This window comes from Brassica oleracea, chromosome C8 (genome assembly GCF_000695525.1).
Source record: "Brassica oleracea var. oleracea cultivar TO1000 chromosome C8, BOL, whole genome shotgun sequence".
NCBI lineage: Eukaryota > Viridiplantae > Streptophyta > Magnoliopsida > Brassicales > Brassicaceae > Brassica > Brassica oleracea.
Genome location: NC_027755.1, coordinates 37126476 through 37140904, shown reverse-complemented (window position 1 = coordinate 37140904; position 14429 = coordinate 37126476). Strand labels below are relative to the sequence as shown.

Below are 14429 nucleotides of genomic sequence, written 5' to 3'. Positions count from 1 at the left end.
CCTACGTGGTATTTACGACGATTTCATCCTACGTGGTTTTTACGACGAATTCATCCTACGTGGTATTTACGACGATTTCATCCTACGTGGTTTTTACGACGAATTCATCCTACGTGGTATTTACGACGATTTCATCCTACGTGGTTTTTACGACGAATTCATCCTACGTGGTATTTACGACGATTTCATCCTACGTGGTTTTTACGACGAATTCATCCTACGTGGTATTTACGACGATTTCATCCTACGTGGTTTTTACGACGAATTCATCCTACGTGGTATTTACGACGATTTCATCCTACGTGGTTTTTACGACGAATTCATCCTACGTGGTATTTACGACGATTTCATCCTACGTGGTTTTTACGACGAATTCATCGTACTTGGTATTTACGACGATTTTGTCCTACGTGGAATTAACGAGTCCCGCGTTCTTTTTTTTTATATTTCGTCGTTATTTCCTCGTTGACCTACGAGTCCTTTACGACGATTTTTTGTTTGTGGAATTAACGAGTGTTATGTTTAAATCCCTAGAATCCGAAACCCCCAAACCCCATATTCCTTATTTTCTACTTCATATATTCCAAACCTCATCTTTATTTCTATTCCAAACCACAATTCCCACATTTGCTTATTCATAAAACAAACTCCCAGCATTCCCTTATTCATAAAACAAACCTCACATTATCTTATTCATAAAACAAACTCCCTCATCTTATTCATAAAACAAATACATCAATCGGATACATCGACATTCTCGTCATCACTAGAAACATCATCATTTTCATTAAACTCGTCTTCAACAGCTTCGTCTGTGGCATCATCGGTAAGATCTTCGTACTCGTGATTATGCGGATCAATGAGAAGGATGTCATCAATTTCTTGTTCAGGTTCCTCGACTTCATTTATCTGTTCTTCTTGCAATGGTGGTTCTTCTCCACTGATGATTCGTCCTCGAGGTGTAACTTTGATCACTGCTAACCAATTTATACCTGAATCTCTCATCCGAGGGTATGGAAGGAAGCTAACTTGGTCTGCTTGTGAAGCTAAGATGAAAGGCTCGAATTTGTTGTACCTTCTTCCACCGTTGACATCAACTACACCGAATTTGTTAGACCGAACACCTCTGTTGACGACGGGGTCGAACCATTCACATTTGAAGAGGACGCATTTCAGCTTCAGTATCCCTGGAAATTCGACTTCAATAATCTCCGTCAAGATCCCGTAGAAATCTGTTTCCCCTTTCACACATATTCCATAGTTACTGGTCGCCCGCTGTCTACCATAGTCATATGTATGAAAAGTATAGTCTCGTGTGAAATACATCTGTGATGTGGTGACCTTTACAAGTGGAGATTGAATTACTTCGTGTAACCACTTAGGATAATCTGCATCGTCGTCGTCATAATCAACCTGCAAAAATAAAGAGAATGTTAATGAAATACAGATAATGTATGAAATTTTTTTTAGTTAATACCTGATTCCGCAACCACTTAATGAAGTGTTGATCTTTCCTTTTGTCTACGTCACTTGTGGATATACCAGGAAATGTTTCTTCGACTTGAGAAACAAATAGGCTGTAAAATCACATTTTATAGGAATGAATCTCTCGCAATTATACAATTAATTATACTTATATGTGTTTCGAAGTGTCAATATATGTTACCTTTCAAAATAACGCATCAATGGATCTTCGCAATTGAGTAGAATATAGGTGTGTGCACTATGAGCGTCTTGTTCACTCGACCACCAAACCTCTTTAGACTTTCCACCGAGTCGCCCAATCTGGCTAAAGATGTCTGGAACACCAGCAACTGCATATGTTGGCGCAACACCACCATCATCATATCTTCTTGGAGCTCTTCTCCGTGTACGTACTTTTGACGCAAAGTAGTACGATGTGAAGTGAGAAACTTCTTCCGTCAAACTTCCAGCAATTATAGAACCTTCAACTTTGGCGAGGTTCTTTGCTTTTCCCTTCAAATATTTCATGGCTCGCTCATACTGATACATCCATCCGTAATGTACAGGTGCACGAAGCAATGCCTCATATGGGAGGTGGACAGCTAGATGCTCCATGACGTCAAAAAATCCGGGAGGAAATATCTTCTCCAAGTTGCACAATAAGATGGGAATGTTCTCCTGAAGCTGTTCCACGACTTCTTCTTTAAGAGTGTGTGCGCTCAGATCCCTGAAAAATGTTCCAATGCCTTTTATATTCGAAAAAAAATTAAACACATTGTTAGTCATATATTATTTTGTAAATTATTGTGATATAATACACTACGTACCTGCAAGTGCTTCATGTACGTTTGTTGGAAGTAGCTCCGCAAATGCAAAGGGCAGTAGTCGTTGCATAAATACATGACAATCATGACTCTTCATCCCGGAGAACTTTTGACCCTTTTCAACACATCTAGAGAGATTCGAAACATACCCATCGGGGAACTTCACTTCTGATGCCACCCAGTTGAACAACACCGACTTTTTTTCTGAAGATAATCTGAATATCGGAACGGGAACTTGTCCATTGCTTTTAATATGTAACTCGCTTCTTGAGCAAATATCCGGCAAGTCCAACCTCGATTTTATGTTGTCTTTTGTCTTCCCTGGGACATTCAATATTGTATTCATGATGTTCTCAAAGAAATTCTTCTCTATATGCATCACATCGAGGTTGTGGCGCAGAAGAAGATCCTTCCAATATGGCAACTCCCAAAATATACTCTTCTTGTGCCAGTTGTGATGAACACCGTAAGAATCTGGCATATTACGAGGGACATGCCAATTACCACCCCAACGAACTGTTTCGTTAGCTCCGTAGTAGTCGATTTGCGCTTCAATTTGTTCTCCAGTTAGATATGGAGGAGGAGTGTCTCTCACAACCCTTTTGTGCCTAAACAAATTCTTGTTTCTTCGGTAAGGATGGCCAATGTGAAGAAATCGACGGTGACAATCAAACCAACTTGTCTTCCTACCATTCTTCAGTTGAAACGCATCTGTCGTTCCATTACAATATGGACAAGCTAATCTCCCATGTGTAGTCCATCCAGACAACATCCCATAGGCAGGGAAATCACTTATGGTCCACAAAAGCATCGCTCGCATCGTAAAATTCGTCTTCGTTGAACAGTCATACGTCCTCACCCCTGTTGACCACAAATCCTTCAACTCTTTTATCAGTGGTTGTAGGAAAACATCCAGGGACCTTTTTGGATGGTTCGGACCAGGTATTAATATGGTCAAGAATAGTAACTCCCGTTGCATGCACATCTCCGGTGGCAGGTTGTATGGAGTAAGAAAGACTGGCCACAATGAATATTGTCTCCCTGACATTCCGAACGGACTAAATCCATCTGTGCATAATCCGAGATACACATTCCGGATATTGCTAGCGAAATCTGGATGTACTTTGTTGAAATGTTTCCAGGCTCTTGCATCTGATGGATGAGTCATCTCACCATCCGTCTGAGTATGCTCGGCATGCCATCTCATCTTTCCAGCAGTGTGCTCTGATTGATACAATCTTTTCAATCTGTCTGTAATTGGTAGGTACCACATCCTTTGGTACGGTACCCTATTACGTCCTCGTCCTTGCGGCTTGAATCGTGGCTTCTTGCATAATCGACATTCTTCTAGCTTCTCATCATCTCCCCAATAGATCATGCAGTTGTCGATGCAAACATCTATCATCTCCGAAGGCAACCCAAGACTATAAACCAGTTTCTGAATCTCATAATAAGAATCAGCAGACACATTGTCTTCCGGCAAGTACTCTTTAAACAAGTCCGCCCATTCGTTCATGCAACTTTCAGGTAGATTGTGATCAGTTTTAATATTCATCATTCTAGCAGCTAACGACAATTTAGAGAGACCTTCTCTACAACCACTGTAAAGTGGTTGATTCGCCGCGTTTAACATTTCGTAAAACTTTTTTGCATCTATATTAGGTTCTTCATCTTCATCATGAGCTACGAATGCATCAGCTACCATATCATGAACCCTATCATAATCTACCATCTCCTCTTGCTGGTAACTATGTTCATTATGCAAATGATGATCAACCGGTTCTTTTTCCTGAAAATTGCTATTACTACTACTAGCTTCATTCTGATCATAATTAAAACCTTCTCCATGTTGAAACCAGATATAGTAACTTGGCGTGAAACCTCTATTTATTAAATGCTTCCAAACATTTTCACGGTTTGCCAGTTTCGAATTGTTGCATTTCCGACAAGGACAGAACATCTTACCACTTTCTTGGGCGAGCGGTGTTGAATCTGCTTGATGCATAAATGTCTCCAGACCCGCAAGGTATTCTTTCGTCACTCTCCCGTTAGCATCTCTATGCATATACATCCACTTCCGCAACTCGTAAATATTCCCGGAGCCAGCTATTTTTTTTCTTTCACGTTTTTTGTTGTTGGTGTGTTTAAAATGATGTTCAAACATCCATATTTATAGGAAAATTCGAATCAGGTAGTTGTAATTTTGCTATGAATTTACGACAAATTAATTAGAATTTACGTCGTATTTACGAGGAAATAGTTTTTCCTCGTAAAATACTCGTAAAATTACATCCACTTTACGACGAAACAGTTTTGTCGTTACGTTACGAGGAAATAACGATGACTTTAGTTTTTCACGTAAATTCGTCGTAAACTCGACGCAAATTTACGAGGATTGTTTTTCCTCGTTAATTTTCGTCGTTAAGCATGTGTTTTTTTGTAGTGAAACATTAAAACCATACAAAGTCAAGAGAGTAACCATTATTACTTGTTATGGAAACTTAAAAAGAATGTTATTGGTTTACTGTGTCTGTTGCTAGTATGATATAAAATGTTATTTTTGTGAATTTTTTTTGGTCTACCATTTAACTAAATAACTGGTTAATGCTTTTACAAAATTTACTGTTCAAATGATAGAACTTCTATATATTAATCAAAAAAAAATTAAAGAAAGATTTCCAAAGTAATATAAATTGATTCGTTCATTATTATATAAAGTAGGTTTTGACTTGATGTAGTTTTTTGTGGAATAGTTAAAATTACTTCTTAAAACTATATTTATATTTGCTTTTATAAAATTTGTCACATAACCGTTAGAGCATCCCCATCTCTTAGGAGGGTTCTTAAGAGGTGGAACCCACAAAAAATTTAAGAGTTGGCTCCTAAATTCCTTTTTTAAGAGTTTGGTTCTTGCATTTTCGCGGGCTCCACTAACACGTGGCAACCCACGATTGATTAGTTTTTAATTTTTTTTTTTAAATCAGAAAAAAAATTAAGTGGATTCTTAGGATTAAAGATGCTCTTATGTTTTAGATGACAAAAAGTCTTATCACTTTTGAACATATTAATAATATTACGTCGTTATGTATATTAATACTACTAATTAGATTAGACATTTGAGCTACTGAAATTTAGAACATCAAAATTGAGTATGAGTAGCAAGCCTTACATCATCATGTCAAAGTTGAAAGAAATATGAAATGTTTTGAACCCTCCATTTATGAGGTTGGTGGTTTAGTGTAATAACTAATGAAGTATTTTTTAATTCGGGGTTTTGTTTGTTTTAAAAGTAAATCGGCGAATAGATTAAAGATGGTTGGACGAAATCTCCGCGGGTAGTTTATGTTCAACGTTCTTAAATACTACTATTACAAATAGACCAAAACGTCAAAGACAATACTCGTACATAATTGAAATTTGGATCCAGAAAATAGCTCTTCGTTTTTGTCGATTATTTGAATTTTCAGGATTTTTTCCTGTTAAACATTTTGTTTTATTTATAATTTTTATTTTATATTTTGCTTGGCCGACAAAATTCATTGATGTTCCTGAACATTTCAATATTTCATACGCATATTGTTCGCCTAGATATACAATACCAATTCTTGTCTGGTAAACGTTATTCGCATGTATAAACATACAACTTCTTCTTAAGAAAAAAAACTCAAATAGGTACAATCATATAAAATCATCGAGGCGTAATCAAACATTTATATATGAAGCAGAACAACATCCAAATTCGGAGTCACTAGACAAGTTGTCCACGACACTCTTGTCCCTTTGCGTCCTGTTTTGTTCTTTAATTAAATGTTACATTAACTAAACGATACAGAAAAAAACAAAACAAACTAAAAGGACATGTTTAACGATCCTAGTAGCTATGTATATTTGTCATTTACGAATTTTCAACTATTTGTATATTGTTTTTTTTTTCCAACTATTTCAATATTGTTTATATGTCCATACGCACAAAATAATCGATTTCTCTAGTGGATGGGTTCAATTGAAAGAGCGAAATGGAAACTAAATCAAATAATATAATACTTAATTCAGATGACGTGTCATTAACGGCATTAAAGAGTGGCAGGTGCGTTTAGGTTGTACGGTCATTTATACATACAGTCAGAGTGTTACCCACCAACTCTCTGCCTGTCCTCCTTTTTCCTTAGGCCACAATTAACGCCGGTGGGTTTTTAAGAGGTGGATCCCGATTTTGATAAAAACCAGTTCTTCTTCTGCAAGAGGTGACTTTGCTTGAATTTTTGTACTGTTCGCGGATTTCATTGACAAGTGGCGGTCCGCAATTGGTTCGTTTGTATTTTTTTTTTTAAATCAGACAAAAAAATAAATAAGAACCTTTTAGTGTTAATCATGCTCTTAGTTCCGTACGGATTATGGAGTAATCTCGTATCGAAGGGACAGTTTTTTTTGTACTGAATCGAACATACAGTTTTATTTACAAGGGACAAATATCTTAAAATCTGCCTTTATTAACAAAAAAAAAGGATTGATAAACAGCGAGGCCTGTCGGTTGGGCCCGAAATAATTTAGTTTACTTTGGGCCTATGTAAAGATCAAGGGCCCAATATTTTTGAACGGAGACGTCACTTCCGTGTTCATTTTTATTGTATCAGCTACTTATGCTTACAGTAAACGATGATATATAAATTTGAGTTTTAAAATTCAAAACTAAAAATATTATTGTTACCAAGTAACAAAAATGTGGTAAATATGTTGCTGATTACGACAGTTTTGATGTATCCGAAGTTTACGGCTAGTTTCTCGGGAACATATAAAAAAAATTGACCATATTTTCAAAAACTGGTCTATGTAGGACCAAGCTTGCTAGCTTTATTAGGCATTAATTGGTCAGTAACGTATGGAGTATTATTGTATCTGAGGCCGTGGACTGAGAACACCCACCATGGGGGTCGAAACTTGTTTCCGACGCTGGAAACCCCTGCAACGAAGATGTTGATAAATTAGGTCAATCTACGTGGTTTCGATGTGTTGCAAAGTTTAAAACATTTAAAAAAAAAATTTGTGGACAGACACTACCACATGTCGCGTTGTGAGTGGACTAATGGGTTGTACAGATTGATTTTGATTTTTATCTTCACCCAATAATTGAAACATATTTTCTATATAATAAAACTCTTTTAAGAATAATAAAAATTATATCAAAATTCAAGATATTTTCTTATCTATAAATAGAGACCACTTTCATTTCATTTGGATACAGAAAAAATCATTTTTTCTTCTAATCAAGTATTTTAGTTTTTTAACCTTTTTTGTTAGTAAAACTTTTATTAATATTGATTTGATATTGTTTAAAAATAAGCTTAGTATAATAATTTAAAATAAATATTATTAAACTTTATTTTATTTTAGTTTTTAAATAAATTATTAATATGTAATTGGTTTGTTATAAAAATAAAAATATAAATTAAAAATTATGGGGGTAGGATGTTGAATTTTTTTCTAAAACAAAACCATTGTAAAGGTTTAGAGTGAAGTGAGTGTTAAATAAATGATATTGAAGAGAGAGAAGATGATGTGAAATGTTAAAAATGGACAATGAAGGTGTTGAAACCATTGTACATAGTCTAATCAATATGAATACTGTATTTAGTGACACTATCAAACCGAATTAAATCTATGTTCCGTCCTCAAACTAACGCAATTAAGACCATGATTAACTTCAGTTTTTTAATTGGGATTCTTAGTTTTTCTTAGATTTTAACTAAGAAAAATTAAGAACTCTCTCTTAAATAAGAGATATAAGAGCTGTCTCTTAGCCGAAAAGTGTAAAAAAAAAACAAAAAAAATGTCAAATCATGAGTTAAGAACTCCGGTTAAGAGACCGAGGTTAATCATGCCCTGCCCTAAACTGAGTTAATAGAAGACGGTATAGCTACTAGTACTACGCTACAACATGCAGTCAAACTGAAAATTTATACTCATAAAAGAATGGATTAAACTAAAGTTATAATAAACTATAGAGATCAAGACTAGGAATTCATCGTTAAACATATATGCAAGTGCATGAATAATACATAACGAGAAAACATGTCCTCGGAAAAACATTAGCTAGAAAACATTAAACATAAGTAGCAATATCTTGGATTAGAGATCCTAAGAAAACACCAGAGAAAGTTACATTCAACTCTCCATGAACTTGCTTTTTTGTATCAGTAATAGCCCGAAACGCCGCCGTTCCGGAGTCGCCGACGTGATTAACAACTGATATATCATGGAAAATATCAAATAATCTGAGAAAAACAAAGATAAGCAGAGCAAGAAGATAACACAACCGTGATGCGTTGAAGAACAAGTGATAAGCTGCAACTTGGAGACAATACATTTTTTCTTTGGGTCTATTTCGAGTAGCAAAAGAAAACTGATCAGAAGATGGTGATGTTTTTTTCTTTGCATCGAGATGTGCGTATATATACTACACATGTGTGTATGTAATTGCGTGTACGTGTATCTGTGTATACGCACACAGACATACTCGAAGAAACCACTCTGGTCCAGACATGCAGTGAATGCTAAAAGCCTTGTAGGCCAACACGATAGCTGCTAGATAAACCGGGTTATACCCGTTTTTAATATGGATAGTTGGACACCAATCTTCTAAAATTTGAAAACCAACAAAATCTTAAACCGTTTTTTGAACCGTTAAACTATATTTAATTATTGATAGAGTCCCTGGTTCCCTGAGTTTTTATTTTTTGTAAACTTGGTTCCCTGAGTTACCCAGCTATATTAAGTTAGGGCATGGTTAACCCTGCTTAATTTTTTTTTCCTTTTGGTTTTTGTCTAATTAAAAAAAAAATTAAAAATGAACCAATCGCGGGCCGTTACGTGTCAGTGGAGTCCGCGAATAGTGGGAACAACCGGCGCTTACTGCGTTTGTTTAAGCGCTCTGCTTCCATTTTTTTTTTTTTTTTTAAAAGTTAAGCACCAGGGTAAGCACCCCGCTTAATGGTGGCCTTATTAACTGAAGCTTGTTGTCTCATCGGTTGGTTACCACTTACCGGGAAATAAAGGAGATTAGTAGGCTTTATGATTGTGAGTTTCACCAGACGACAAGTAGGTTTCACCAGACGACGTCCGGTCGAGTTTTGTACATTTAAGGAAATTGGACATACGTAGATACGGAATTAGTATGTATTTATACACGTGTTAGGAGATTCCGCTCAACTGCATAGATGTGACATCTCAACTTATAACAAGAAAATGCGAAGCCTTTAACTATTGCAATAACAGTGTCTAGGATTTTTATGTTTATATATTTTCCAATAGGCCAATATGGAATATTTTAATAACACATAATAAATGCAAACTCAAGGCAGTATTTGTCAATTTTGTAGTTTGGTAATGTAGGACCAAAACCTCACTACATTATTTTTTAGTTTTAGAAATAAAAAATAATAATTTTCCATAGAGTCTACAATAAGTAATCAAAAGTTTCTCTGGTTTGGAGGGAGAAGTAATTAAAAGTTTTTATTTGAAATCGGGACAAGAAGACTTCAAAATAGAGACAGGAAAAAGATACGTAGCCAATTTTCCCTCCAAACCACAAAGACAACAATCTGGTACCCTTCAAGTCAGCAATCATCAGCTGCAAATTCTCCATCTAGGAACCGTACACCTTGGATGGACGGTAAGGAGTTCGTCAGGCAAGCCAGGTGAGTCTGAGTCTTCCTTCGTTGTTATTTCTTAACTAGTATCGGTTTTACATCAGCCACAGTTTCAAATTGTTGATTTTCTTTGTCATCTATCATTCTTAGGAGCCGATTATGCCTCTTAGCTAACATCAAGGAACTCAATGCTTAGAAGCAAACCGAGAGGTAAAAAACCGTGGTCATTGTGGCATTTGCTTTAAATCATCACATAATAGTATTCAAATTGTATAGATTAGCATAGTTATAGACTTGCATAGCATATTGTTCTTTCAGAGTTATAAATCATGAGTTTGTAAAACATTAACTTATGTAGTCTATATCATATATGTTACATTAATATGCCTCTCTGTCTTTTCTTTTTACTTACCCAACATTAGTTAAGAAAAAAAATCCTCAAAAGAAGACATACATAAATAAAGTTTTTGTTTTTGTTTTTGTTTTTGTTCAACACATAAATAAAGTTTATTATCTTATTTCTTTAGTTGTTACTAGCTCTTCCATGCAGCTAAATTTTTTTTTTTTAATATATACTTATTACGTTCATTTAGTAGCCTATAAATTGGCTATAATCTGATTTTTTTGCCCTTTTTAACTATTGCACGGATAGATCAGGGAAAAGCTAGCACGACCAAAGGGACTCGCCGGCACCATTATCGTACATAAAAGCCATGTTGTCGTCACTGGAGAAGTCTTTGATCGCGGGGAAAGTAATGCTACTCGCCATATACGGCGACGATCTAGTGTCAACATGGTGGAGCGTCTTCATATGAACCAGTTCGGCCTGAGCAATAGCTAGCTGAGTTTGGAGAGTTTCGAGTTGTCTGTGTAATGACGAAATTGTTCCTACACATCCGTACACAGGATCTTGTACCCTCGCGTTCGCCTCGTACACCAACGAATTTACGGCGTCGCTCCGGTGGTTCTCCGACAACACCTACGATCGTTAAATCGATTTACTGAGGATATTAATAATATTTTACTTGGTCTTGTCTGATGTTACACTTCCACAAGTTTTTTTGATAACCAAAATCGTAAAATTATGCAGAAATAGACATTGAAAACATGTTGTTTTAGGGTTTTGATTCTCTTGATCAGATAAAATCATCGATGGCGTTTTTCTTTTGAAATGTTTAATGACGAATCAAATGATTTTGCACTACATGATGTCATTATGTAGTAAACATCTGTTTGAAACACATTATGCGTGTTGTTTGTTTGTAATGATTTCGTAAATGACATCTGTATGTTAACAGTAGAAAACAGTAAGAGGTTATAGATACACATAAATTAATCACCGCGTTATAAACTAGTCATAAGATAACAAATAAGAAGCAATAATGTAAGTTCAAAAAAAAAATGTCATGATACTGCCTTTTAACATGACATGCATGCAATATATAGACTTTTGATAGAAACTAGAAAGTGACTTCGTACACTATTCTTTTTTTTTCTTGTTTAAAGAAGAAAATATCAAAACTAGAAAGTGACTTCCTACAGTTTCAAAATTGAAGGGTTTAATAACTTAAATCTAAAATATTTAAATTATTCTGTGAAACTATTTAGAGCCTCCAACCCCACTCTATTTTCCCCTCTAAAATAGAGTTTAGAATAAAAATGCTCTAATGATACTCTATTTTCTACTCTATAATAGTGTAAACCTATTTTTTACTCTATATATAGAATAATTTTTTTTATTTTTTTGTTCATCACTCTATTTTTCACTCTAAAATAGATTACCATTGGAGCAACATTCAACTCTATTATAAAATTATCCTATTTTAGAGAAAAAAATAGAGTAAACCATTGGAGATGGTCTTGAACCATTGCGACCTGAACTCACATAACAATTGCAGCAAGCCAGGAACCATCAGCCATAAGCCTTGGTCAGTTTATATGTACATGTTTATACAATAATGTTTCATATTCGTAAAACTATATTCCCTGTCATAAATTAAAACAGCAACAAAAATTAATTAACAAAAGAGAAAAGTGAAATTTTACCTGCAACATCTTATTGACATTACTAGCACCAAAGATCTTGTGGACAATGGCAAACTTGTAAGGCTCCTTAGCCGGAAAATATGGAGCAAAGACGCAAATTTTCACACATTTTCTCCGAAGAAGCTTGCATCCGGCACAAGGTGACACTGCTTCTCCGTGTCTGTGACCCTTTTGTCTCATTTAGAAGAAAGAGTTTCTGAGACTTGAAAGCAAATGATTAAGAAGAGAGGAAGGCTTTGTGTGTTTATATAGAGAAAAATAGAAACTAAGACATGAAATCTTCTTTTGTCCAATCTAAAAGTAACAAGTCATTAGATTTGCTTTGTTTGGACAAAAAATCATATCTCTATTGCTTAAGATTTCCATGGCCCTCTGGAAATTCTGAATAAGTATTTTATACGTACATTTACTTTGAAGTGTTTTTTTCTGTTTTGTTTGTATACTGAATTGAATACTATGCATATAATTTTCTCTATAGTTTCTTGCAAGTTGAAGCAACACTGCGTATCTATTTTCTTCTTGTTTCGGTCGGGTATAGGATTGTCACTTCTTGGTGAATCAATATATATTGGTTTTATAATCATATGATATCGTTTTGATATGACTTTTCATATGCTGTATATATGCTGCTGTTAGTTGCGAGTTAGTGCAAGTAAATACAGTTTGTGTTATAATAATGAAAATTATAATTAATTTTGATTGCTTAATGTTGCTTGTGAATTAACTTTTCTTGGTCTCACTGCATCCATGCAAAACCTTGTTTGGAACTCTTGTGAGATGCTCCCTCTGTTCTTTAATGTTCTTAATGTACGATGATTTAAAGAATTTTAGTGTTTCAATATTTAAGATGTTTTTATTTTTCTAGGTAACTTTTACTTTATTAAAAATTGTGTAACCAATCATATTTAACAATTTATTTAAAAACTTTTAATGTTTTTCCTAGACAAAAATTAACTTTTTTTAATATGTGTGTTTTTAACTAAATATCTTATATTTAGGAAGAGAGGGAGGGAGTATGAGATTGAAATAAATCCAAATATTGGATAATTAGTTTAAGCTTGAACCCCCATGCGTGTGTGTATACTAAGAGCATCCTTATCGCTCGTATTTAGAGAGGATCTAATGCTAATTATGCATTAAAAAAAAATCAAAAGAAATAATAAAGGTTTGAGACGTCTCCTATTGTTGCGACGGAAGAGACGGTATTGGGGGACACGTGTAGGCAAAATAAGAGGAGAGAGGAGAGCGCGTCTTCGGTTCGCTTTGGTTATGTTTCTTTCTTTCTCTCAAAACCTCTCTATCTTTCGTCTTCGAGAAGGCGATTCTCTGTGTCTCGGCGGTTCCTCGACCAAACGGCGATAATCCTTCTCTCCATGGCTCGTCGACGTCTCGGAATCGTCTCTCTCCGTGGGTTGTAGACGAAACGACGAAAGTCTTCTCTCCGTGGGTCGTAGACGAAACGACGAAAGTCTCTCTCTTCGTCGACGTCTCGGAATCGTCTCTCTCCGTGGGTCGTTGTCGAGGAAGTAAATCGGTGATTATCTCCCGTGGGTCTCGTCGACGGTGAAGGACCGCTGTCTCTCTCTGTAAATCGGAAGGTAAATCGTTTCTTGTGTTCTTCAAGCATGCATGTGTTAGATTTGACTTATTCTTGTTCTGATTGCATGTGTTTTTTTAATTTGTAGGTTCGATTCTTTGTGGCGGTGGCTGTCGTCGACGGAGCTCTCTTTGATGGCACTCTCCGATTCGCTAAGGTAACGCTTCTGTTTCATGTTCTTCAATGATGCATGTCTCATATTGTGCTTGGATTCTGTCGGGTTTAGCTGAAAAATATTTTGTTTCAAGTTAATCAATTTGATAACGTTTCTATCAAGTTAATCAATTTTGATAATGTTTATGTCCTTTGATTCTGTCAAGTTAATCAATTTTGATAATATTTTTGTCCTTTGATTCTGTCGGCTTTGACTGTAAAATATTTTGTTTCAATCTTGTTTTGATTGTTGCAAGGTTATGATTAAGATTGTGTTGATTAATATTTTTTTGTTTTTCTGTCTTTGTGTGGTGAGATGAATGGATGAAGTCGGCTTTGATGTGTTATGTGGAAAGAGAGGCCAGGAAGCTTCATCAATACAGGTTAGTGTTACTCTTCCATGAATTAGAACTGATGTGGTTAGCTTCTGTGAGGAATTAAAGATGTAGTTAACTGTAACATTATGGTTGTGATGATGGTAATAAATAGAAGTGACGGTTAGATAGAAAAGGGAACGTGAAGTGTGTTGAATGAATTAGATAAATGTCAAGTCTTAACGCATTCAAGTCTGGTACTAGTTAAAAGAAAAATTGAAAGCTTCTGTGATGAATTGTTTGGTTGGTGTGTTGAATGCTAGTTCTCTTTCTCGAATTATTTATAACCATTGTCTTCCTCTTCAATCTCCAACATCTGAATGCG

General features: G+C 35.4%; 1 protein-coding gene across 1 annotated transcript; it reads right to left on the bottom strand.

Moving 5' to 3' along the window:
• Positions 1 to 10566: 10566 nt before the first annotated feature.
• Positions 10567 to 12160, bottom strand: LOC106310669 (LOB domain-containing protein 3-like). The gene is made up of 2 exons (XM_013747899.1): positions 11981 to 12160; positions 10567 to 10913 (listed from the first exon to the last, which is right to left on the bottom strand). The coding sequence occupies exons 1-2, from the start codon at positions 12158 to 12160 to the stop codon at positions 10599 to 10601; spliced, it is 495 nt and encodes a 164-aa protein (XP_013603353.1). The 3' UTR covers positions 10567 to 10598.
• Positions 12161 to 14429: the final 2269 nt, after the last annotated feature.